At 32.9% G+C, this 26,894-nt stretch overlaps 1 protein-coding gene across 3 annotated transcripts in view; it reads left to right on the forward strand.

The window, feature by feature from the left end:
* The window catches only part of NDUFAF6 (NADH:ubiquinone oxidoreductase complex assembly factor 6), a 40,297-nt gene that overhangs the window by 5,685 nt on the left and 7,718 nt on the right, over positions 1 to 26,894 (forward strand). Inside the window, exons 2-9 of one of the 3 annotated variants that reach the window (XM_031947010.1) lie at positions 5,971 to 6,074; positions 11,498 to 11,620; positions 15,515 to 15,643; positions 15,963 to 16,019; positions 21,050 to 21,152; positions 23,237 to 23,370; positions 23,995 to 24,096; positions 26,769 to 26,825. In XM_031947010.1, coding sequence (XP_031802870.1) covers positions 15,999 to 16,019; positions 21,050 to 21,152; positions 23,237 to 23,370; positions 23,995 to 24,096; positions 26,769 to 26,825 — 417 coding nt within the window. In that variant the 5' untranslated portion in view covers positions 5,971 to 6,074; positions 11,498 to 11,620; positions 15,515 to 15,643; positions 15,963 to 15,998. The remainder of the gene's footprint in view (positions 1 to 5,970; positions 6,075 to 11,497; positions 11,621 to 15,514; positions 15,644 to 15,962; positions 16,020 to 21,049; positions 21,153 to 23,236; positions 23,371 to 23,994; positions 24,097 to 26,768; positions 26,826 to 26,894) is intronic. The other 2 variants (XM_031947008.1, XM_031947009.1) reach the window with 2 other exon arrangements.

Below are 26,894 nucleotides of genomic sequence, written 5' to 3' on the forward strand. Positions count from 1 at the left end.
TTCCATTTTTTTGATTTTGTATTCCCAATACATATTGCAATGGCTTATTGAATTGGATTGAACAAAGACAGAAGTAGGCTGAAGCGATACTTTTTTATTGTTCAGTCATTTTTCAGTCATGTTCTACTTTTCATGACCCCTTTGGGGGTTTCTTTGGCAAAGATACAGGAATGGTTGGCCATTTCCTTCTCCAACTAATTTTACAGATGAGGAAACTGAAGCAAACAGGGTTAAGTGACTTAACAGAGTCACAAAACTAGTAAGTAAGGCTGTATTTGAACCCAGGGAGAAGAATCTTCATCTCGGCAGGTCTGATACTATTCATTGTGCCGCCACCTCGCTGCCTGAGATATTTACATACATGATTATAATGCTAAATAGAAACTCAGAGAATAATTCAATAAGTGACATACAAGCCAATTTTTGAAAGATAAATAATATTTCAACAGGCAAGGGATAAGATGTGCTAAAGGGCATTCCAAGTTCAGGAAACAGTTTGAGCAAAACCCATCTAATTGTATTTTTACTAATCACAAGTAATTTAATCTAGTTGTGGTAATGTTCAGAAGAGCCAAGAAGTTTGAAGAGGGGATCAGCTTTTGTAGCTACTAGAAATCCCAGTCCAGTTAAATTATTAAGTGGATACCGTGTGTGAAGTCCTAACTTCATACAACAAGTATGCTTGGGGTGGTGGTGGAGAGGCAAATTTGAGATTGTAATGGCCCTTGGACTAAGTAGGTGGAATATGATCTAACATAAATAGGCAAATATTCCCTTGAAAATTTGAAGATGAAGAAAGTTCTAACAGTTGTAGGAATCATAACAAGCTTTATCTCAGCGATTGCATGTAAACTGAGCTTTTAAGAAATTCAGGGATTCTCTAAGGAGGAAGTGCATTTCAAGCAAGGACATGAATAAGGGGCAAAAGACACAAAGGTGTGAAATATAATTCCATGTTCAGGAAACTGCAGATTGAGACATAGAGTATATGAAGATGGGGAGGAGGGGGAGAAGGAAGAGGAAAGGCATAAAATAAAGCTAGAGAGGTAAACTGGAACCAAATTTTGAAGAGCTTTAAATTCCAAGCAAAGTAATTTGTATTTTATTCATCAGGAGATTGATATGGTAGATTTGTGCTTTAAGATTATTTTTACGGCTGTGTGGAATATAGTGAAGAAAGACACTGGAAGCCAGGAGTCCAATTAGGAGACTGCTTTAATAGTTACAGGATCACAGATCATAGAATCATAGATTTGAATGATTGAATCTTGGAAATCACCTGAATCTCCTCATTTTACAAAAGAAGTCAAGAAAGGTTAATTTCTGACTACATGTTTATTGCTATTTTCGCTTCACCATGTTGCCCAGATGAGATGGGGCCTCAAAAAGGGGATAACATTAATAGAAGGAAGACAACCATGGGAGAGAGAGTGTGGAGTAGAATCATCCAGACTTGCCAGATGATTGAATATTGAGTGAAGGGAGAAGGAAAGAAGGCTGAGAACTTTGGAGAATAGAAATATCTTGTACCTTTAACAGAAAGAGTCAGGATTGGAGAAGGGGATGGATTTTTAAAGAGGAAGAACTAGAGTTCTTTTTGGTCATCTTTAGTTTGAGTTACCAGGAGATAATTGGTGATGTGAGAATGAAACTTGAGAGAGAGACTAGAACTAGATATATAAATGATATTTGAGCACCTGGGAAGTAGTAACAACAAGAGAAATAGGAAGAAAAGAATAACCAGAGTAAAGCTCTGGAGGACTCCTATGGTTAGGAGATGAAACGTGAGTGATGGTCCACCAGAAGAGGCTGAGGAATCTGACAAGTAGGAGAAGGCACAGAGGAGAGTAGTTTCTCAAGAGAGAAGAGAATAGAGAACAGTCAGAACTGTTACATGGTATGCAGATGTTAAGAAGGATGAGGACTAAGGAGAGACCATTGGATTGAGCAGTTATGATTGTTGCTTACATTATAGAGATCATTTTTCTTGAAAGGTGATGTCCATAGCCAAAATTCAATGGCTTGGAAAGTAAGTGGTAGAAGAGAAAATGAAGAAAGACAAAGAAGATGACAATATTTGGGATTTGACTATGAGAGAAATGTAGATGCTGCTCTGAGGGAGTGGTGGGTTTAAGTAGAGCTTTTAAAAGTGTAATGAAGATAAACATACCGGTAGGTCCTGGAACTGAGTAGAATGCACTCTTTGCCATATGCAGGCAGCCACTATAGCTACACTTCCCTGCTTCCCTTCTCCCAAGAAGTTCCAGAAAGAGTTTCATGCTACACTTTATGAAGAAGAGAGATAGAGGAGGGGATCTTTTCACTCTTTAAAATTTCCTGACTGGCTGGTTCTTCCTGACTTAGTGGCCATTTCTCTTTGATAAAATCCCCTCCCCACTGCCATCACTGGATTTTGTGTCATCCCAGAGTCCTTTGTTGCTAAGCCTGTGTCCCTGAAAAAGTGGGTTAGGATGTTATAGAACATCTCGAGAATGTTCAATAAGAGTACATTCTATCATCATTGCACAAGTGTAGGAAGATCTGGGCATCATTGAGTTTTTAGGTTACATTGGGATTCATAGGGTGTACAGAGAAAGAATGGACTAACAAATCAAAGCAACATTGACTCCAGAAGAGAAAGCACAGAGGCAAATTGGAATTTGTCAGCAATTTCATTCTGTTGAGCTTTAAATGAAAAGTAAGCCTTAATAAAATTCTGGGAGCAGTTGCTAGTTTCTTTCTTCTGTCATTCAGCTGTTTTGTTGGGATGACACTAAGAAGAGATAGGAATTGAAATTCTTAGAGTAGCTTGAGCTAATAAAATTTGAGGTAGCCAAAAAGAATTACTAGATTTGAAGCAGAAACCTCTTGATCTTGTCAGATGCTGCACATCTTGGGAAGGATTCGGCCACATAAATGTTTCACAGATAAGCAGGACAGTAGTACAGCAATGATATGAATTCATGCAATGTTTTCTTTTGAGAAATTGAAGTATTTCACATGTACCATTAATCTTCTGGAGAACAAGAACAAATAACAGTTTTTATTTGATATAATAAAGGTGTGTGTAATCAGCCAAGCTGAGGGAAAGATTTCAATCTTCAATTCCTGAGACACTGTTTTTGGTTTTGTTTTTTACACCAGGTCATTCTGCATCTCAAGTGCCTTAAAGCATTTTTTAAATTCAGAGTTCATGTAAGGGATTACTTCAAATTGGGGTTTAAAGATCAGGAAGTTTTTAGAATATCATAAGAAGAAAAGTCCATAAACTGAAAACATGATTTCCTTGAATCAGTTTAATTCAATTCAGGATTGAATTCAGGAGTTTTTTGATTATTTGTATTTGTATCCCCAGTGCAGAGTGTCTGTATATAGTACATGATTAAAAAATGTTTGAGTGGTTGAACAAATAGGTATTAAATAACTACAAAATATTATTCACAAAATACAAAAAAATGAAAACCAGTCCTTGTTCTCAAGGATCTTACAATCAAATGGGGAATTAAATCCTACACAAAGATAATCGAGCAAAGGAACAATAAAAACAGCCATTCACAAAATATTCTATAAGAAATTTGTAGAAGAAAATATCACTGAAGCCATTTAGGATATAAGACATAGGCATTCATTCTCTCTGTCTCTCTCTTCTTTCCTCATCTCTCTTCCTCTCTCTCTCTCGTCTATCTAGATCTTTTTCTCTCTCTCTTCCTTCTCCCTCTTGTCCTTCCTTCTATCTCCCCAAATACAAACATACAACCACAATTTTTTATTCCCCAGATAAATTTTTTTTGCAAAAGCAGTCATTATGTTAATCTTTCTATACCGAGACTGTAAAATTTGTGTTCTTAACCCAGAAATTAGGTTATTTAAGTTATGAACAAAGTCCTGTCATTAAATATCAAATCAGTCTCTATTTGATATTGTGTTGAGTTAAAAAGAGAAAAGGAAGATTTTGAAGACATTTTTCCACTGATAACTTATTGTGGGTAGAGCTTAGGTGACTTAATTTAAATTAATATAATTTTTACCTTATAGTAAATTGCTTTCTTGCTGTATATTGCTTATATCTTAAATATTAATGGTGCTAGGATAACAAATTAAAATAAATGGGAGGAAAATTCTTTACTGTTTGTTAGTTTCACTTTTTGTAGTCTACTATTGTAATTATATCACATTAAAGAAAATAATAGGAAAAAAGTCATGAAGCCATATGGTGTGACTAGTGCTTCTCTAGTTATTCTGTATTGTAGAAGGGCATATGAATATGGCAGGAGTTTGAAATACGGTAGATATGTTAGGAAAATAATAACAAAGTTTTATCAAAAAGCAGAAAAAGCAAGGCAGCTAGATGACACACTCGACAGAGCACTGGCCTGAACTCATGAGGGCCTGATTTCAAATTCGATCTCAGAAAACCTAATAATCCTAGCAAATCACTTAACCCCAGTTGCAGAGAGACAGAGAGACAGAGACAGAGAGAGAGAGAGCTGATTTTTTTTTTGTGCAAATGACACAAAGATTAGGGGCAAAAACTGCTACATGTCTTTTATTAGCAACTAGATGCTAAAACTATCTCAAATACACTAGCCAGGGGAAAGTTTTTATTAGTGTCCTGTGAACTCCTGCCTGAAATAACTTACTTGGAGTGAGAATGAGTTCAGCAGATTGTAATTTTACAAGTTCATCCTGCCTATGACCTATCTTAGCAGAGATGCAGATATAAGCCATAACATTTTCTCTTAGGGGTTATCTGGACTCGATCCTGAGGTCTTGAAAATAAGTCTTCTAATGCTTATTTTCAGATGTATCTTATAAACCACAAAAGTTACTTTGGATTAGATAAGTAATTATATAGAATTCTTTATTCTAAGAAACTGAACCCAGAAGTATTTTTGAAATTGATAGCAAGTTAAATTCTCCAAGAGAAAAGTAGCTGGGGGCGTGATTCTTTTCTATATAACATTATGGCATGCTTTGCTTGGCTTAAAAGAAAAAAAAAAAAAAAAATCTTGGCGCCACCTAGTGGCAGAAATCACATTGTTGTTTTATATCACTTGTTATTGCCAGTATAATGCTAAAAGGTTTCAGAATTGGACAAAGATTTGCTTCCCCTCAAAGTCCATAGAATACTGCATCATGTTGTTGTTGTTTTCTGAAATAAGAAAGAAGGAACTCAATGTATAAATTACTTCAAATGATAATGGAAAGAGTACTATAGTATATTTTTGTAATTTGATTTCTGTAACTATTTGACTATTTAAAACAAAAGTGGTTCTGAAAGAATTTAAATTCTAGGTACTGTATTAAGACAATCAGAGTATATCAAATATTTTTAAACTTTGTTGTTAAGTTGTTTTTCAGTCATGTCTGATTCTCTGACCCCATTTGAGGTTTTCTTGGTAAAGATATTAGAGTGGTACATTTCCTTCTCCTGCTCATTTTACAGATGAAGAAACTGAGGCAAATAGGTTTAAATGACCTACACAAAGTCACACAGCTAGTAAATGTTTGAGGCCAGATTTGAACTTTAAAAAAATGAGTCTTCTTGATTTCAGGTCAGCATCCCATCCACTGTACTCACTTAACTATCATTAAAAAAAAAAAAAAAAAAAAAAAAACTGGCCTTATAATATCTGGCAATTTCAAGAAACCAGAACACTTGTAATATTTTCCTATCATTTTTTTCTTAATGTTTTGAAAACTTGACTCTATGTCAGAAAGTATTCTGTGGTATAGTTTCTTTGTATTTGGCCTTGAGAAGTAAAACTAGAAATTTCAATACAGCACTTAAAAAAAATCCCAAAAAACATTGTGAGGTCCCTAATTTGCGTCTGAATAAATAAATTTTTTTTTCACACTGATCTTGACCTCATTTGAAAATTCACTGTTTATAAATTAACATGCCAGATGTATATTTATGTAGAATTTGGAAAGCAACTGATCACTTTTTGTTTGTTTTTCTGTTTGTAGGAAACGAGACTATGAAGGATATTTATGTTGTCTGCTCCTGCCTGCAGAAGCCCGAAGCTCTGCTTTTGCACTGAGAGCTTTCAATGTGGAACTGGCTCAGGCTGGTATTAAAATAATTAAAATAATCAACTGAAAATGTTAATCTTTTAATTTAAGGTTAAAGTCTGTATAGTAAAAAACACACATATACAAATTAAAATATCTTTACAAGTAATAAAAACTGAAGTATCTCACCTCTAGTTCACACAGGGTTGGAAAATAATTACCAAGTAATTTCTAAATAAAACTTTAAACTTTTATTACCTTGGCATTATTATTGTTTAAAAGTGAATTGAAGAACTAAAATTATCATCTGGATAATTCAATTTTCTAAGCTTAGACAAAATTAAATCCCTAAGTACTTGAGCATCTACTATGTATTCAGATTCAGCCTATTAAGCATTATAGTAATTTAAACATATTTGTAAAGATATTAATTGAAATGTGAAAGATAGACTAGAGAGCTAATGAGCCCAGTGATGAAAACGAAGTTACTTTATCAGTATTTGCTTATTCTTGCAAATAATGTGTATTGTCAGTGAATTGTTACAATTACAAAAGTTTCTAATAAATAACATATATCAGGTGTAACACAGCAAAAACAAGAAGAATAAGAAATGATAATATCTAACATTTTTATAGCATTTTCTATGTGCCTGACACTTTACAATTATTATTTCATTTGATTCTTGCAATATTGCTGGGAAATAGGCATTATCATTCCTATTTTACACATGAGGAAACTCTTGCAGACAGGTAAAGTGACTTGCCTGTGGTCACATGATGAGTAAGAATCTGAGGCTGGATTCAAATACAGGGCTTCCTGACTCCAAGATTTTGCTCTGTCTTGTATATCTCCTACTTGCTGATTTATTCTTGATCTTTCAGTTTAGCAAAGAAAATGTTATAATAGAGATTTTTCAGAAATAAGAAACGGTTTGTAGTAGTTATATAGGTGTCTCTGAAGTTTGCTTGCTTTCTCATTCCCTATCAGTCAGAAGATCTGGGATTTATTATTTTTTTTTCTTTTTGTCCATAAATGGGATTTTAATTTCTGGATAGGAAGCTTCCTCTGCTAATGCTAAATGTAGATTCTGTGCTTTACAATCTAGGACAGTTGCCTGAGCCCTCTAGATAGCCAGTGACTTGCTAGGACCACACTACTGATGGGTGTGTGAGATATGATTGGAACCCAAGTCTCTGTGGTTCTGGGGCAAGACCTCTGTCCACACTTCCTTTTATCTTGGGAACAATACTGAGAAATTGTTTGAGTAAGAAATAGTACAGTAAAATGAACTTAGTTTTTATTATGTTATGTTGGTTTTTGTACTTATTCCTCAGATTGTATTGTGTACACTTTTTGCTACCATCGTACATATGAGTATGCATGAGTAATGCAATTAATTAATTGCATTAATTAAGTTGAACTTTATCCTTTGTATCCTTGATAGAAAAGCTGTATTAACTGATGTAAAGAAACAGTGAAAAATGGGAAACTGTAGGGAGAGCAATTTAGCAAGCTACATCACACCATAAAGAGGAGATGTTATATTTTAAGGGAAGTTTTCATTTATAGGCAACTATTTATCTACAGTTAAGCAACTTGTCCTAAGTTTTAAAAATAAGAATAGGGTTCCCTCCTCCATTTTTAAATGACATAATGCCAAATATTAATTATTTGCTGATAGTATCTCTGAATTTGTGAAAAAAGAGATCTTTATTTTATTCAGGTGCTGAGTAGGCTTTGACCTGGAATAGGCATTTTGGGGTGAATTTTGTATACACTAAAGAGTAATTTAAAATTTTCTTTGACAGTGCCCTGGCTGTAGTACTTAATGTCTCCTTAGAACTTGTTTTAAAATGTCATTTTTTATATTCCTCAGAATGTGACCTAATACTTCTTGTCTTCTCTTTCATTCTCTCAAAGTTTATAGTCACCCTAACATTAGAAATGGATGGAAATTAGAAAATCTAGGAATATTTGGGAGATATATTCAGGAATACAGCTGCTAAGTTGACTCTCCAACTTCCATTGGTGACAGAGGAATGAAATACTGTGCTGACTAGACTTTGCATTCTCAAGATCTGATAGGAATACTTACTCTACTATAGTCAAGGCACAAGTTGTACCCAAAAGAGATTGCAGGATTACCCAGCTGGTCTCCCAGCCTTACTGTGCTTAGCTCAGATAAGATTTTGCTGTTGCAGCTCAAGGGCATAAAGTAAAAGGAATGGATTCTCTGCCTTGATCCACAGCTTTTTACTTTTTAACTTAAGCTTTGCAACTATAATCCAGTACATATTGTGTTAAAGTCTACAACAAAACTATCATAGTGTAAAAGGATTTGTGGGGCCAAGCTGGGGTTAACAGAGAAATTGCAGATATAGTATTTAAACCATTAAACAGCCTCATTTAGGCCCTCTTTAATAATAATCCAGAGTCCTTTCCCGTAGGCCTAGCTCCGTGAAATGCTATTCTTTACTACCTTGCAATCAACCTCTTCAGTTTCAAGACTGAACCATTTGCTTTAGTTGCTTTTTTTGTCACAGTGGATAGAATTCTGGACCTGGAGTCAGGAAGACCTGAGTTCAAATTCAGCCTCAGTTATTGGCAAGTCACTTAACCTCTATTTGCCTCAGTTTTCTCAAAACTGTAAAATGATGAAGATAATAATAGTACCTACCTCCCTGGATTTTATGAGGGTAATGCTTTGTAAAGTGCTTTGTTCAGTGCCTTTCATGTAGTAGATGCAACAGAAATACTTATTCTCTTCCTCTCCCTCTATTGTCCTTTTCTTTTGGACCCTAAATTAATCCATTTCCTTTCTGATCTAAACTGCATACTGAATAGCTATCCATCCAACAAATTAAATCAGTATCCCTTAAGCGACTCTTACTAGAAATCTTGTTTTCTATCAGTCAGTAAGTACTTATTAAGTGCCTACTTTGTGCCAAGAATTGGGCTTGGTGTGGGTGGTACTTTTAAGGAGATTACAATTTATTAGGCAAGTAATACAAACAAATCAATAAATACAGGGTACTTATGTGAAATATAGAGGTGAAGATGGAATATATTCCAGGTGCTTTGGATAGTCAGTGCAGAGTCAAAGAGATGGAAGTTGTTAGTATTGTGGGTGAGGAAGAAAAAGGCCAAATTTTTTTTTTTGGGGGGGGGGGACGACACCAAAGAGTAATGTATAATAAGTTTGTAAACCTTGGTAGTAAGGTTAGTGGCATTAAGTGCCAAACAACAGTTTGCTCTTGATTTTAGAATTAATAGAGAAGTGCTAGAATTTATTGAGCTTATCAATAAAATGGCCAGATTTGCACTTAGAAATTGCTTGATAATAATGTGAAGTCTGGATTAGAAGAAAAATAAGTTTCAAGACAGGAAGACTGATTAGGAGGTTATTAAAGTAGTCCAAGCCAGAGGTGATTAGGGCCTAGATTAAAGTGGTAGACATGTGGATCTAGAGTAGTTCGATGTAAAAGATGTCATGGGAGTAGAAATGAAATTATTTGGCAACTGATTTGTGTTATGAAGAAGGAGAAGAATGAGGATGACGCCAAGATTGGGTGACTTGAAAGATGGTAGTATCCTTGACAGTAATAGTGAAATTTGGATGAAGGGAGTGATAGATTTGGTGGGGAGAGGGAAAGAGAAAAAGAGTTTTATTTCAGACACTGAATTTGAAATTCCTATAGGACATCCAATTTGAAATGCAGAATAATTAGTTGGTGATATAGGACTCCATTTTAAGAGAGAGATTAGAAATGTATATCTGAATCTTTAGCTCATCTGAATAGAGATAATAATTAAGGCCAAAGAGGAGAGAGAAGTTAATTATTTGTTCCTGGGAGATCCCTATTTCCTCCCATTAAAACATTTAAAATACTCAGTTGTCCCACACTTAAAAATTTGTGTTTTTTTTTTTTTCTTTTTTCTTTTTAATTCAGTTTTATTTTCAATTCTTCTTTCCCTTTGTACTCATTCAAGAGGTCAAGAAAAGCAAAACACATTACAAATTGTAAAGTTATGCATGACTGATCCTCATTAACCAAATCAAAAAAGAAAGGAGGAAAGAAAGAAAGAAAGAGAAGAAAACATGCTTCAATTTGGATTCTAAGCCTAACTTTTATCATTAGTTCTTTGGAGTAGTGGTTGATCATTGTGTCTATCAGAGTTTGTAGAGGGCTGAAACTCTTGAGTTGATGCACTAAGTTCAGGACAGCAGAGCACTTTAGGCTAACTACTGATTGGACAATACTCTATAAGCATATGCTTGGAAAATGGCCTTTTCCACTATCCTGTGCTGGCTCGATGATTGGTGTATACAGAGATTGTAGGAGGGATTAGGGGGTGGAGTAAGACAAGCCAGAGTCACTTTGGCGGTGGATGAGGAAGAAGGAGGTTGCAGAGATTCTGCTTCCATCCCCTTCACTTCTACCCCTAAAGACCAAGAATAAAGACTAAGGACTTTTGCTTATCCTGACTTCGGCTGATTCTAAGATATCCTGGGTGCTAAGGTGGTCGTCAAAAGAGTTACTAAATCATTCAGTTATCTATACAACATTGCTATTATTCTTCTGCTTTGTTCAATTATCTTTTTAAAAAAAGATGTATATTTTTCCAAATTACATGTAAAAATAATTTTTAACATTTTTTTTCTTCTTACCTTCACCCTCCCTGAGATAGTAAGTATTAATTGTTCTCCTGATTAGGCTTATTTCTCTTTGTATTAGTTCATACATGTTTCCCCAGGCTTTTCTGAATCCTTTTCCTTCATCATTTCTTATACTGCAGTAGTATTATATCACATTCATATGCCACATCCTGTTTAGCCATTCCCCAGTTGATGGGTCCACATTTATCAGTTAATAAATAAATCTTTGAGCTTCATATTCAATCTTCAATCACATTTGGGACTTGGTATCTTGGTCTTTATTCACCAATATCTGAGGACTACACCAAACTATCAATTGAATAAGTACATATCTGATTTTCCTAAATAGTGATTTTGCTAAAATTATCTACCATCATTGCTGCTTTAATTAGCTAAGGCAGATAGATAGAGTTGTGTAGCATTCTCTTACATGTGGGCTAAATTCTTTTGTAGTACCCTGAGAGCTATAAGGTTGACAGTTTATTAAAAGAGAACATGAGGTACTATTCCTTAGGGCTGTTACTTAGACTTAAAAATGCATTTACCAACAGCTGGCAAATGCATGTTTCCTCCATACTACCCTAATTATAAAATATAGACTTCAGTGATTTTTCTGATAGAAAATAAAATTGTCTAAAGCTAAGGCTTTAGATTACTAATAGTGATAAAAATTTAACTGAAACAAGTTTGAGATGAAATCAGAAACAGATGTGTAGAATCAATTGTAATTTTGACCTGAATCATTTTCTGATTATCTCCACAGCTGCATCCTTAAATATATCTATAAATAGTGCATTTATTAAAATTTTAAACTCTCTTCATAGGTTAAAGATTCAATCTCTCAGAAAACAATTGGCCAAATGCGAATGCAGTTTTGGAAGAAAGCTGTGGAAGATATATATTCTGACAGTCCACCTCATCAGCCAGTAGCCATTGAACTATGGAAGGTAAAAAAAAAAAAAAAAAAAATTATTCCTTTTAATGTAGACTAGAAGAAAATATTATAAACTTCTACATGAATAGTTATTGGAAATTGCAAAGGGGCAAATTTAGGTTTAATATTATTTTCAAAAAATTCCAACAGAGTTATCCAGAAGTTGAATGAACTTCATTGGGAGGCCTACTGTCGTCCCTATTGAAGGTCTTTAGATAAAGGCTGAATAACTACTTGTTGGATGTGTTGTAATGGGGATTCTTTTAGGAGTAGAAATTGAATTAGATGGCTCTTGAGGTCCTTTTCAACTCCAGAATTCTGTGATTCTGCTCCAGTTGCTTGGTTGTAGAGTTAAATCCTGGGAAACTTTTTTTTTTTTTAACTTTCTGTTCATTATCATTTTTTTATAAGTTTGTTAATCCATCTTTGATTTAGTAGGTTGAAATATATGTCTTTTTTATGATAGGACTAATTTGTTTTCATCACTGATTTGAGACAGGAGCTATTTAGCAGTAAATAAAAATTATCTAGAGATTAATCCTAGGTATCACACAAATCCATGGATTGAGTTTCTGTTAATAACCTAATATCTATGTTACATTCAGTACTGATCACTTGGACATTTTCACATTGACTCCTCTGTGTTTTTGTTGCTGCTGATGTTCAGTTGTATCTAATTCTTTGAGACTCCATGGTGCTTTCTTGGCAAAGATACTGGAGTGATTTGCCAGTTTTAGGCAAGGGTCACACAGCTATTCAGTGTCTAAGGTTAGATTTGAACTCTGGTCTTTTCTGTTCTATCTGCCTCTAGACCCAGTGCTCTGTCCACTGCACCAGTTAGTTACCCCAGTTACTCCTCCGTATACATCATATTTAAGACACAGGACCCTGTAACTGAGAGTAACTTTATAAGCTATGTAAAGAGAAAGGAAATTATAGTGATTTGTATTACTTACCTTTAATGTAACTAAAATGTAATAAGACCTAAACGTATATTTTACAATAGAATATTCTACAATGTATGTTCTTTTTTTTTTTTTTTTTTTTTTTTGCTGAGGCCATTGGGGTTAAGTGACTTGCCCAGGGTCACACAGCCAGGAAGTGTCAAGTATCTGAGGTTGGATTTGAACTCAGGTCCTCCTCACTTCAAGACCAGTTCTCTATTCACTGCACCATCTAGCTGCCCCTACAATGTATATTCTACAATGTTGGCAGAAATTTTTTCAAGTCTAAGCACCATCAAGTCCATAGTTTTAATGTCCCACTAAGGAGAGGAAAACTAGGTCTTCCCATATCAGAGGACTGAGGAGGAAAAAATGAATGGGAAACCATAGGTAGTAGGTTTGTTCACCTCTATATTTTAATCTCCTTTTAAGAAACTTGACCTGATCAGTTCCCAATAAGAGCACTGACTCTTCAACCTCTGGCAGACTTGTTAGCACATACTTAGCCTACAATTAAGGATTTTTTAGTCTTTTTCAATTTTTCTGAAAAATGTAATGGAAATGGGAATTTGCTTTAGGAGGCAAATCATTCTTTTATCTGCCTTTCTTAGAAAGCTAGATGTATTTGAAATAGAAAATAAAATGTTACCCTTTATACCAGTTTATAGTTGCCAGTTTATCAAGTTCTCTTTAGAGCAACTTAAACTGTGATTATGATTATTTCTTCAGCTTTCCAATTTGACTCATTTTGAAGGTTATTCTGAGTATCTGGAAGAAATTGGTGACCTTCAGGATAGTTGTGTATATAGGTTCATTTTACATAGATTTGTAGCGGCTCCAAACATTTTTATTATTCCTTAGGAGAATATCATATTCTTTTTGAAAGTGTAGCATGCATGCTCCAATTGATACATGATTGGAAGATATAATCTATGCCTAAAGGGCTATAAATTCATGTATATCTTTTGACCTAACAACACAACTGCTAGGCATAAGTACCAAAAGAGATTCAGAAAAAAACCAACAAAAGGGAAAAATGACTCGTACATACAAGAAATATTCATAGTAGCTGTCTTCTCAGGGCAAGAAAATTGGAAATTGAGGGGATGCCTATCAGTTGGCTCAGTGAACTATGGGATATATGCATATTTATGGGATATATTTGTGATGGAATATTACCCTTCTCTGGGAAATGCTCTCAGGAGGAAAAAAAAAAACCTGGGAGTTCTCCATGAACAAAGTGAAATGTACTGTATATAAAGTAATAGTGTTCTGGGATGACCAGCTGTGAATGACTTTGTTGTTCTCAGTAGTATAATCATTCACAATCATTCTGAAGGACTAATGATGAAAAATCCTATTCATACACAGAAAAGGAACTGATTGTGTCTGAATACACATCGAAGCATTCTCTCTCTATCCTCTCTTTTTAACTTAATTTTTTTTGAGAGTTTTTATTTTCATTAAGGTGGGAGATGTTTTCTTTCACAACTTAAATTTCATGGAAATAACTATATGTGTTTTCTTACTTATGGGTGGGAATAAAGGAGAGAACCTAGAACTCAAAAATCTTAAAAATAAATGTAAAAAAAAGTGTTTTCAGTGTAATTGGAGAAAAATAAATAAGAAAATGTAGCATAGAAGCAGTGCAGATATACTGTCCATATACCAGTTGTTACTAAAATTGTTTAATTTCTTTTTTATAGTTGAAGAGTTCTAGACAGTTCTAGACTAGAAGTGAGAGAGATCTGGCATCTAATACAGACCCCATCATTTTGAACAAGTCACTTAATTTCTTGGCCTCAATTTTCTCATCTATAAAATAGGGAAGATATTTGTCCTACCTTATCTCACAGTATTATTGTGAAGATGAGGATATATTTGTTAAAGTGTTTTATAAATTGTAAAACATTATACAAGTCAAACTGATGATGATGATAATTCATCATTAGAATTAGGAATAAAAGAACAATTATAAAATAATTGCATTACATATTCACATAAGAATTCCCCTATTGAATGCATTTTGGATATAGTTTATGTATGAATTTAAATTTCAAGTTTAAGTAATTGTACATAATCATGGTTTTTATTTCTCTTTCTATGATTTTCTGAATTTATTTGTAATTGATATAGTCTAAAGTTGTTTGGGTTTTTTGATGAGGCAATAGGGGTTAAGTGACTTGCCCATCACACAGCTAGGAAGTGTTAAGTGTTTGAGGCCATAGTTGAACTCACAGTCCTGACTTCAGTGCTGGTGTTCCATTCACTGCGCCACCTAGCTGCCCCTAAATTTTTTTTTTTTTTTTTTTTAAACATTTATTGTTTACTTCCTTCAACTGAAAACAGAGCTATTATAACTTGGTTTTGGGTTCAAATGTTACTGGTCTGGGATTCATTCACCAATTTGGAAAGGTTTTTTCTCCCTGTCACAGTAGGATTACAATGTGAGGTCTTGAAATGACTCTTGTAATCTAATAGTATTTGTAACTTTTTGGTCACAGCAGTTTGTGCACTACAATTCCCTGTCAGGTTTTGGCCAGCTGTGTGGGGCCTATCCCACAATATACACATCTCCTTAGCCTATGTCATGACTGGACTATTTTAAATAAGAAGTTAATGATTTAGCTTTTAAAATTTATTCCTGGCTCTGGGAAAATGTTAATCTGTAAGTGTGAAGAGTCTTAAACAAAGAAAAGAATGTTCCAAAGTCCTTAGCTTTTTCTGTTCTTTGAATCACTATAAGAATGCATCAGTGAAGTATTGACTTCTATGACAGCCACTTAGACTAGATCAGATTTGGAAAGAAGGACTATAGTTCATTTAGAGAGGTAACTTGAAAAAATACATCAAATGAATATGAAAAGTATATCAAAATAGTCTTTGACTAGAAAATACTTAAACTCCTTTGTATAGGTAAACTGAAGTGACACATAATTCATATTTTTTTTTTGGTTCTTTAGGATGTGCAATTTTCATTTTTAAGGAAATAGTTTTGTCTTCAGAGAGACCAACTATATATTTTAGAAGTGAAGTACTCAATAACAGGATAGCCTTTAAATACCAGCTACAACGAAGCCAGGGTGCTTCAGGTAAATAAAAAACCTTTTTTGGGGGGGGGGATTTTACTAGTAATTGGATCATTTAAATTATTAAATAGTTCAGGAAAGCAGACAGTTAGAGGAAAAGTATTAGGAAAATTCTTCACTTGGAAATACACTTTGAAATATTTTCCACTGATGGAAAATATTTTTTCTTCCCTGTTGCGTTTTCTAGCACTGCTGTTTCTTTAATAATGTACTATTGTAAATGTTATTCCTTTAACCACTGTTTTTGTTGGATTTTATTTTATTCAGATTTTTACTAGTTTTTTAATTTGTTAGGATTTTTAAAATGATTCTCTTCTTTTAGGCAGTCAAGAGACATAATCTAACTAAAAGATGGCTTATGAAAATCATTGATGAAAGAGTAAGTTGAAAATGCCACTATCTTCATTTCTTTTTTTTTTTTTTATTAAGATAATAGCTTTTTATTTTCAAAACACATATAAAGATAGTTTTCAATATTCACCCTTGCAAAACCTTGTGTTCCAAATTTTTCTTCCTCCTTTCCCCCAATCTTCCTCTCCTAGACAGCAGGCAATCCAATATAGGTAAAACATGCAATTCTGCTATACATATTTCCACATTTGTCATACTGCACAAGAAAAATCAAATCAAAACAGGAAAAAAATTCTTCATTTCTTATCATAAAGGTAATTTTTTATTAAAGAAATCTCATGGGGAAGAAACTTTACTAATATATATGTAAACTGTGTTTTTTTTGAGGGGGGATTTCAGTCTATATGGACTTAAAAGAGAACTCTCATCCCTCACCGCTTTAATATATATAGTTATGTTCCATCCTCTATTACTAGCTTGTGATCTAGCAATATAGTAATAGCACAGATTCAACAATTTAACAGTCACAGTTGATAAAATCCCATCCATACTGAGTCAGTGAAACTAGAGTTAGGTTTCAATTCTGATTCCAAATTACCTTGTAGTTTAGGCTAAAACATCTAAATTTTCTGATTCATCATTGTCTAGGTTTTTCTCATTTGTCTCCTTTTCTCACAATTGTTCTATAAAAACTAAATTAGATTGAGTTTATCTGAAAAAAAAAATCCATTCACAAATATGTAGTTGTAGCTCTAGTAAAAGGTTTAGAGTAGAAGATATATTTAGTTCAGTATACAAAATTTATATAATTGTTGCACTACTAACAGGTTCAATACTGGATGGTATTTCTCAAAATCTCTTTGTCCTCCAAATATAAAAATTTTAAAAATTTTCAGGCAGAACATTTCCTAACTTCATGAACAGTAGAAAATGAAGGATTGTGAGCCAGAAATAAGACAGTCACTTTTCATATATGTAATAGCATGTAGCAGTTTCATAAGCTTGATCTTTCTTGTTCTTTCAAATTGTTCCTCCTAGATATTCTTTTCCTCTGGCTTTCATGATACTGTTTTCTCTTGACTGTTCTCTTATTTATCTGACTTTCCTTTTCATATTCCTCTAATTGGATTATCATCCACATCCTGTCCCCTAATTTTGAGTAGACTGAGCCTTCATCTTTTTTTCTGTCTGCACACTTTCTTGATGACTTCATAAGTTTCTTATGAAACTTGGTTCAATTGTCATCTCTTTTCTGAGCTCACTTCACCTTTCTTCCATTTTCACATTGGCAGTTGCTGATTGGACAGCTCTACCTGAATATCTCAATGCTTTTCATATCAACATATTCCAGTGTTACTTATTTTCTTTTGTCTTAAATTTCCCTCTCCCTCAGAACTTTTCTTTTTCTGTTTGGGTACCCCCATCTTTTTCACTTACTCATTTTGAAGTCCCACAATTACCTCCTTTACTTCTTCTTTGATAAGATATTTGCCATGCCTTGTTGATTCTGCCATTGGTCATCTCTTACATTTGCCCTTTCTCCTCTTGTCCAGCTTTCACCCTGATTAAGGTAATCATTATCCCTCACCTTGACTGTTGCTTCTCAATTGATCTTCTCTCTGCTGAAGCCTTTTTTTTTCCTTTCCAATATGTCCATCACATGATTGTCAAAAAATCATCTTAAAGGTATATCTGATTGCAATCAATGGAAATTTGCTGTCATCGTTATCTGGATAATCTCTCCTTCTCATAGCTTTTACAGATACCCTTAGAATGCAGTGAAGTGTTTTTGCCCCTGGTTCTTTCTTGTAATTGCTATCTTCCTTCCACCATGTTGTTTCTGTTATGCCCATGAAACCTGTTTTCCTTTTGTGCAGATTATACGTTAATGTAGCAAAAAGTGAGAATGTCATTAAAATTCCCTAGCTCAAGAATTTTTAATGATTTCCTATTGCCACTAGGATAAATATATAACTCCTGTTCTTGACATTTAAGTCCTTTCATCCTGCATCCTTTTCTAGCCTTACTTCATATTACTCCCTTTCCTGCACTGATCCCTATCAGACTGGATTACTTGGTATTACCTGAACTTGGTGTCCCTCCTTTTTATAACATTACATCTTCTGCCTTCATGGATTTACACAGCCTGATCTCTGATGGCTAGAGTGGCGTCCTTCCACATTCCTATCTGTTTGTATCCTTAATTTCCAAATCTTAGCTCTGGTGTCAACTCCTATGGGATGCCTTTCCTTAACTAGTTATTTGTCCTGTCTCTCCCTGTTCGCATTATTTTGTGTTGGCTTTTCTTTTTACATATTTCATCTCTTTAGAAGAATGAAGGTTTCTTGAGTACAGGGTCTTTTTCAATTATGACTCTGTATCCCTACCATCTAGCATAAATGTTTGCACAAAGTAGCTGTTCAATAAATGTGTATTAAATTGAATTGAAATTAGGATCTTAGAAAGTGCCATTTAATTTTTTTTTCTGGGACCTCTAGTGATAGATCTGGGATTAGTTCTTCCTGGTTCAAAAAAAAGGTTAAAAGATTTTGTCTATTCTGTATTTTGGGAACATACTTGATTCTTGTCCCTGACAAATCATTCCTATCAAACGGTGAAGAAGGATTATTAACTTGATCCAAAAAGTATTGCTCAACATTCCTAAACATATTACCAAGATGGACAATTAAAGGAAAAAAACAAATTTACTGACTGGAAATGATCAAAACTTGATTATGATTGTGTGCCATACATATGAAAGTTGTTCCATATAAAATATTCCCATATCTTGAATTTTTCCCTCCTTTTCAAGATTTTCAGATTACTGATAAAACAGCTATTTGTTATCCAACTCTGCCAGATTAACAATTAGTTATCAGGAAATAATCCTTACATACATAATTTAGAATATATTTCTCTTAATAGCTGTGTATCTGAAAATTTCTGTAAATGTAATTTTTAATATTTCATAATTTAAAAATAAATGTTGTAAATTAAATTATTTAAAATGCTCTAGGGATGACTTTTTTTTTTTTTTTCTGAGGGTCACACAGCTAGGAAGTGTTAAGTGTCTGAAGGCAAATTTGAACTCAGGCCTCCTGACTTCAGGGCTGGTGCTCTATCCACTAATCCATCTAGCTGCTCTGGGGATGACTTTTAAAGGCAGTCTTTATTTTAAGTGAAAATAGAGTCCCTTGAAAACTTTCAAGATCAGTAATTATTTTTGGGTTTTTGCCTTTGTATTTTCAACAGTCGGCACATAATAGATGCTGAGTAAATGCTTATTGTATTTAAAATTTGTTGAATCTTGCTTCTGGACATCTAGATTTTTGTGGATCCAGTTTTCTTAAAATAAAACATGGCTAATTGAAGAAACATCCTTCACATTGAAAAAGAAGATTTTGATGTAAAAATTATGGAAGCAAGAATATAATTTTTGAAGTAATTGCAATTTTCTTTCAATTCATAGTTTCTATTAATTACTACTGATGCTTTTATTACCCAGAACACTTCACATATATCTTTAAAAAATTTTCTTGACTATCCCTATGAAAGTTAAATATTCTTATTCCTTTTTGAATAATAAATATGAAAAATTGAAAAAATTGAAGTGAAGTACAATTAAAAAGTACTCAGGGTCCTTGTTAAGGATCAAGAACAGATCTAGATTTTTTTTGACACCCGGTTCAAGGTTTTTCCTATGCTGATGTCTCTATTATTATAGGCACTATTAAGTTAGCTAAACATTTGATTAGAAACAACTAAAGCCCTATCACTAAGGTGTTTCCATAAGTAGTAATGATGTGTTTTTCTGATTATCAAATGTTTACTGAAGAAATGTTTTTTTCTTTTGTTAAACAGCACTAAAGGGTTCAATTCTCTGAGTCAAAAACGAATTAAAAATTTTTTCCACATATGGTAATAAGTTGTACAGAATCTTCCATGTTTTTGCCTGGTTTTCCTTTTGTGCTTTGCATTTTATGAAATGGTTGATAGATTTAGGATTTGTTTCACTATGTTAGACCTTCTGTGGGATTAGGTTTGCAACCCTGTCTTCATTAGTGCCATATAGTAACCAAATAACTTTTGTGATTGAAATTGTTTTTAAAAATTTTAAACATAATAAATACCATATAAATTTCCATATATAAAATAGAACTGAAAAAAAATTGTGTATGAAATTGCAACTGTAACTCTGTTACATATAGCTTCTTTTTTAAAGTATATAATAAATTCAAAGCTTTTATCTTGAACTTTTCCAAGTTTTCAAAGCTGTGCTCTCCTCCCTGCCTCTCGTCTTCCCTCATCTCATCTATCTCCATTAAAAAAAAATTTAAAAAACACTTGTAACTAGCCTTAAGAATAGTCAAGCAAAACAAATTTCTACATTGACCATGTTCATTCTATACCTTCAGTCTGTCATCCATCTTTTGGAATTGGGGCTCCTCTTTTCATTGATCAAAGTTGATTTTCTTTGTTGTGTAAATTGTTCTTTTGCTGACCAAATAACCTATCTGACATAATTTAATAATGCCCACGTGTATCTTATTTATATTACTTTAGTTGATTTTATTCAGTCTCTATTTTTTATTTTCTGTATATGTGTAGTAGAGTTAGTTGTGGTTACTGTTTAAGATACCAGTGACTATAGTTTTTTATTTTTCAAATATGTTATATTCTTTAAACATGATAGTTTTAAGTTTAATCATTTAACTTTTTTTGTATCATCTTTAGAAATCTTGTCTCTTTTCTTTTCATATGTTTATGGTTCCTCTTTCCTGTTCTCTCCCCATCCAAAACTCCCACCTTCTCCCAAAACACCTCACATTCTCCTTGATCTCGATCTTTAGAAAGAAATAGATGTGAAGCCCTGTGTTGTTTTGTACTGTTGTCAATCTATACAATATGATATTGACTAGAAGGAAGGTTTAAAGTATTATTCTTTTATTCTTGAGTTGTATGCTAAATATTTTTTATTCTTTACTATTCACTACTTAGAATGAAAACAAAATGATGATAGTTTAGCAAACTTTGTTTATATTTATGGTCCGACTCTAGGAAAAAAATTTGGATGACAAAGCATATCGAAACATCAAAGAACTGGAAACATATGCTGAAAACACACAAAGTTCTCTTCTCTACTTAACACTGGAAGTATTAGGTATGTTCACTTTGCACTTGATATTTCTTTCCAGTAAAACCAATTTTATTTTTAGTTGAGAATTTATCTTAGTAGCTTCAGTAATAAAAGTAGGTGTGTTTGTTTTTTTTCTAAGGAGAAAAAGATTTGCTGAACAAATTGCTTAGAATAGGCTTTTTAGTAGTTTAAAACCATCAAATGTTAAAGCACTTGTAACAGTGCTTTGGCATCATCATTTCTTTTTGTGTTAGAAATCTGCTCATTATAAATGATTGGTAACGAATTTTTTTTGAGGAGAAGGAGTTGATTGCTGATTTTTTTTGTCAATGTGAATCAGCAACTCATTCCTAACTTTTAGTCAAAGTTGCCTGAAACACAGAGAATTTAAATTTATACCTATCAGAGAAAGGAGTTGAATGTGTCATCCTTGATTGTGTTTACTTTACTCTAATATGTTACTTCTCAACTTAATCACTAAAGTATTTTTATAAGATTTTTCAAAGACTCATAATTTGGTTTATTCATCTTTGTGTCTTTTGTAATATTTTTATATGTGTTGATGAGTAACAGAAGAGCATTTTTTCTTTTTTTTTTTCTTAAATAGTATTTTTCAAATTCATGCAAAGATAGTTTTCAGCATTCACCTTTGCAAAACCTTGTGTTTCAATTTTTTTTCCTTCTCTTCACCCTCCTCCCCAAGACACCAAGCAATCTGATATAGGTTAAACAGGTGGAATTGTTCTAAACATATTTCCATGAACAAAAAAATCAGATCAAAAGGAAAAAAAAACCAAGCAAGCAAACAACAACAAAAAGGTGAAAATACTATACTGTGATCCACATTCAGTCTCCATTGTTCTCTCTCTGGATCTGTTATTCTCCCTATACTTATTCTTTCTACTTTTTTTTTCTTACTGTGTCTTTTTTTTCTTTCTTATGCTTTTCAGCTTTCTTCTGAAAATATTTATTAGTTTTTGACACTGCTAACTAATCAGAACACTATTTCTTTTATATCTGTAAACCAGACTTATTGTAGTATTGGATGATATTCCTAAGAAGAGCATCTCTTAAAATATTTTTGCAATTTGATAGATTTTTAAAAAAACTAGTAGGATTTTCTCTCTTTGATCTTGTGTTCCAGATTATTGAGTTCTTATTATAATTAGTAAGTTCTTTAGGCTAAGGACAGTGTATTATAATTATTTTTTAAAGAAAATTATGTCACTATGGCACTCTAGGTAATAAAAATTATTGCACTATTTTTTCTTTAAAACACATCCAGAGCCTTGACTTCTATCCATTTCTTGTCAGTACCTGAGTATATCCTGGCTTTTCCATTTTACATGAATTGAACTTTTTTATATATTGTCTCCCCTAATCATAGTATGAGCTTCTTGAAAGCAAGGACTGTCTCACATTTTTATTTGTATTCCTAGCTCTTAGAATAGTGCTTGACATATATTAAGTGCTTAAGAAAGACTTTTCCATTCTTATATGTATGTGTGTTTACACATACATATACATGTATTTATCCATCCCAGTTTTTCTCATTATGGTTCCATATCTTATAGAATCTTCTCATATTTTGAGAAATATAGGAAAGACATATTGTATGAAAACAATCTTTAAAGTATATCTTGTTCTGTTATATACATATGACCCTGTAATAATATATGTTCTGTTGGTATACATACATATTGTATACATGTGTATTCTGTATGTGTGTTTTCCCCCAAAATAAAGCAGTAGAACAAGGAAAAAACCCCACACTCAGAGATATTTTTTATAATAATGAAGAAATTAAAGAATAGGATTATTTACTTGCAAAGCATATTCCTTAGAATGAGATTATATGGACATTATACTGAAAAGAAGAGAATGGAAAGATATGCTTTTGATGGAATATAATCTGAGGAAGCTTTTATTAAGTTATTTCACTTTTGAAACCCATTATGTAGTAAAATGATATCTGCTTTCTGTGTAATTATGCTTTAAGTCTGTTCACAGTCTTTTTTCAGGCGTAAAATATATGCATTACCTATTCAACTTATGAAATTCAAATAAAGCTAACCCAATTTTGTTTCTATTTGTAAAAAAAAAATTAGGTGTAAGGGACCTCCATGCAGATCATGCTGCAAGTCATATTGGAAAAGCACAAGGAATTGTTACCTGCTTGAGAGCAACTCCTTATCATATCAGTAGGCGAAAGGTGTTTCTTCCCATGGACATTTGCATGTTGGTAAGAAATTTCAAGAGGAATAGTAACAATAAGCTGCAAACTGAAAATAAATGTTTTCTCTTCTAAAAACTATAAAATTTTAAATAAATATATTTTATAAATTAAATAATCTGAGTTTTCTTGTAGTTCTGTGTAACAAACAAAGTGACTTAGTTTGAAAAACAAAAAAAAAAGTGTACTTCTTTCCATGTCATTTCACAAATATCCTCAAATCAGGGTTTTATCTATCAGGCATTTATTTTTGATGATAGAGTGAGGAAGGGCAGTTCAAATTACTTATTTTCATTTGTCATCTCCCTTACCTTAAGCAGTCTTGTAGTGGGTCAGCTTTTTCTAAAGGCTGGGCACAGTTAGTAAGAGGAAAAAAATACATTTAAAGTTAAGAAAAGCATTTTACTTTGTAATAAATATAAGCTTTAAGTTTTGGGAAAGAAATTTGTGTTGTCTGTTCTCTTAAGACTTTATTGCTACTATAGTCTAATTGTTCAATGATTTCACACTGAACCAGTGAAGTTGTTATTGTATGATGAATAATTACCCATATATTATCTCAGGAATTTATTTTATGCTAGTAAATTAGGTTTAGTTATGTTAAGAGCACCCTAATTTGCTTTTCTTTTATAGCATAGTGTTTCACAAGAAGATTTTTTACGTAAGAACCAAGACAAAAATCTGAGGGATGTAATTTATGACATTGCCAGCCAGGGACATCTTCATTTAAAACATGTAAGTTTTTTTTTTAGACTTATGTTTTAATCCCTAAATATGTTGTTTTGGTATATGTGGCTTGGAATTCTTTAGATTCATCTTGCATTGAGTGACCCTTCTTCACACAGCTCCCTTTGAAAGCTCTTTACAAGCTCCTCCTAGTCATTTTCTCTACTCTCAAGAGATGGCCTCATGTCTTCATTGAGAAAAGCTGACATTAATTCTCTATCCTCCCCTCTTCTTTAAAGTATGTCTTTATATTTATCTTCTTATTTATTCTATTTCAGGGAAGATATATTATTTTCTCTTTAAGACTAATTTCTCTCTATACCTGTTCTATCAACTCCATCCCACACTGACTACTTCAGGACTTTGCTCCATTAGTAAAACTCCTAAATAATACCAGTCCACTAAATAGCACCTTTTCCATGGAGTTGTTTTCTTCAACCTTGATATGAGCAGAAGTTTTCCCCAACTTGAAAAACAAGCAAACAAACTTTTGTTTAACTCTGCAGCTTCCCCTCAAGCAACTGTGTTCTGTTTTTACAGAAAAGAGTTGGAATCATTTGGTGAAATGGTTTTATTTTTTTTATTCTTTTAGAAAGATTCCAAATTGTTTTTCAGAATAGCCAATTTGCTGAATGTAAGGTGTGAAACCTTAGTTATCTTAATTTGCATTTCTTATTAATTTGGAAAGTTTGTTTTTTAAAAATTTAAAAATTAACTATTGTTAATAGTTTGCATTTCTTTTACCACAAAGTAATATGTATACATAAGTCTAACTTTGTTATCACTCTGCTCAAAAATTTTTCATAGCTTACTGTTGTCACAGAGATAAAATATACATCCCATTACTTGGTAAAGGCTTCCGTAATCTTTGGAGTCTCCAATTACTGTTGTTTTTTCTTTTCCTTTTTAAAAACTTAAGAAATTAATCATTCACAAAAATAAACATTCCAATATTGTTCAGTTGTTTTCAGTTGTTTCCAATTCTCTGATCTTGTTTGTTTTTTGTTTTTTGTTTTTTTTTTGGCAAAGATACTAGAGTAATTTGCCATTTCCTTCTCCAATTCATTTTACAAATGAGGAAATTGAGGCAAAAGACCTTCTCAGAGTCACACGGCTAGTAAGTGGTGTGAAGCCAGATTCAAACTCATGAAGATGAATCTTCTTGATTCCAAACCCAGAATTTTATCCCACTGTATCATTATTGAATATTGTTTATTCTAATATAAAAGAACAAAACAGTGGATTATATATGAAACCATGAACAACTGTTTTATACATTTTATTTTTTAAAATTATGTTAAATTTAACAAGATTGTAACAAAATTACCGTGTCCTTTTTTTGAACTTCTTTTTTTATTTCTGTATGTTTTGTATATACACATGCCCTTATGTTACATATAATAACCTTCCTTTTAGAACACTTCTCTTTTACCAGTAAATATAGTTAAGCAAAGTTAATCAAAGATTGACCATGTCAGAAAAGGTATGTCTCATTATAGACATCTGGGCCATCATTTCTTTGTCAAGAGGCCAAAGGTGTGCTTCATCATCAATCTTTTGTAGTCTCAGATAGTTTTAATTTTAGCATAATTTTATACCATAACAACCAACATTTATATGTGATTTGTAAGTCATTTTGTATATTAGCGTTCTCATGTCCCTCATTTATAAAATTGGGAAGCAGTGGTTTAGTTTGATAAATTAGTTTGCCAGGTCACACAACTAGTGTGAGGTAATATTTGAACCCAAATCTAACTTCAAGTTGTCTTACTGTCTCTCATTTTTACTCTGTATCCTAGTAGACTGTGTAGTGAGCTATTTCCTGTTCTTATTCTCTTTTCTTCTGCTTACATGTCATTGCCAATGCTCCTTGCTATATGTGTAATGGAAATTTCTTCTGTTAAAATACTTTTTCTTTTCCTAAGGCCTTATACAGACATCACTTTCTCCACAAAGTGTTTCTTGATTTTCTTAATGGAGAAGTGATCAATCCATTAAATGTCATACGATATTATGATTCATATGCTTTTCACATTCTGATTTTTGTTATAATTAAGATATGGGACATTGAAACTGGGATGAGTTTGGTTGTGATCAGAGTCTAGCCTTTTTTATATAAAAGATAAGGAAAGTGAGGCAAGGGAAATTATTTGCCCAAGAAAAGATGAATAATAAGAAATATAGCAAAGTTTATCCATAGAACAAAAAGGATTTCCTAAAATCTTTGTCTTTTTTTTTTTTTCTGGGTTTTGTAGCTGTAAAAGTTTTTAATTTTTGTTTGAACAGAAAATTTTCTTTTTTTCAGAGAATATCTGGCTAGAAAGTGGATAAAAATTACAAAATGTGTCGATATAAAAAAATACTTCTTAATAATTGTAGTTGTCCACACATGCACTGGGCTGCCTTTGAGTGTCAGAGGACTCCCCAACCCCAGGGATATTGAAGCAAAGGCTCTGATATCACTGTTTTGATCAGGGTTGTTCTAGAGGAGATTCTGGATTACTTACAGGTTAAACTAGAGAAACTCTTATTACCCTCCTTGCTCTGAAATCCTACAATTTTGTGGCTTTTTTCTGATAGGTTTGTTTTGTGTGTTTGGAGCTATTTGTTTACTTTAAGAGTTAGTATTTTTTTAGGGAAATTTCTGCATCAAATCCGTTTCCTCCTCTTGTTCTTCTTAGGCCAGATCCTTCCAGAAAAGTGTTCCTGTGAAAGCATTTCCTGCTTTTCTTCTGACTGTAAGTAGAATAACAGACAGAGTCACAGTACTTAAGGAACTAGGTATATATAATTTTACATATTTTTAA

This window comes from Sarcophilus harrisii, chromosome 1 (assembly GCF_902635505.1).
Source record: "Sarcophilus harrisii chromosome 1, mSarHar1.11, whole genome shotgun sequence".
Classification (NCBI taxonomy): Eukaryota; Metazoa; Chordata; class Mammalia; order Dasyuromorphia; family Dasyuridae; genus Sarcophilus; species Sarcophilus harrisii.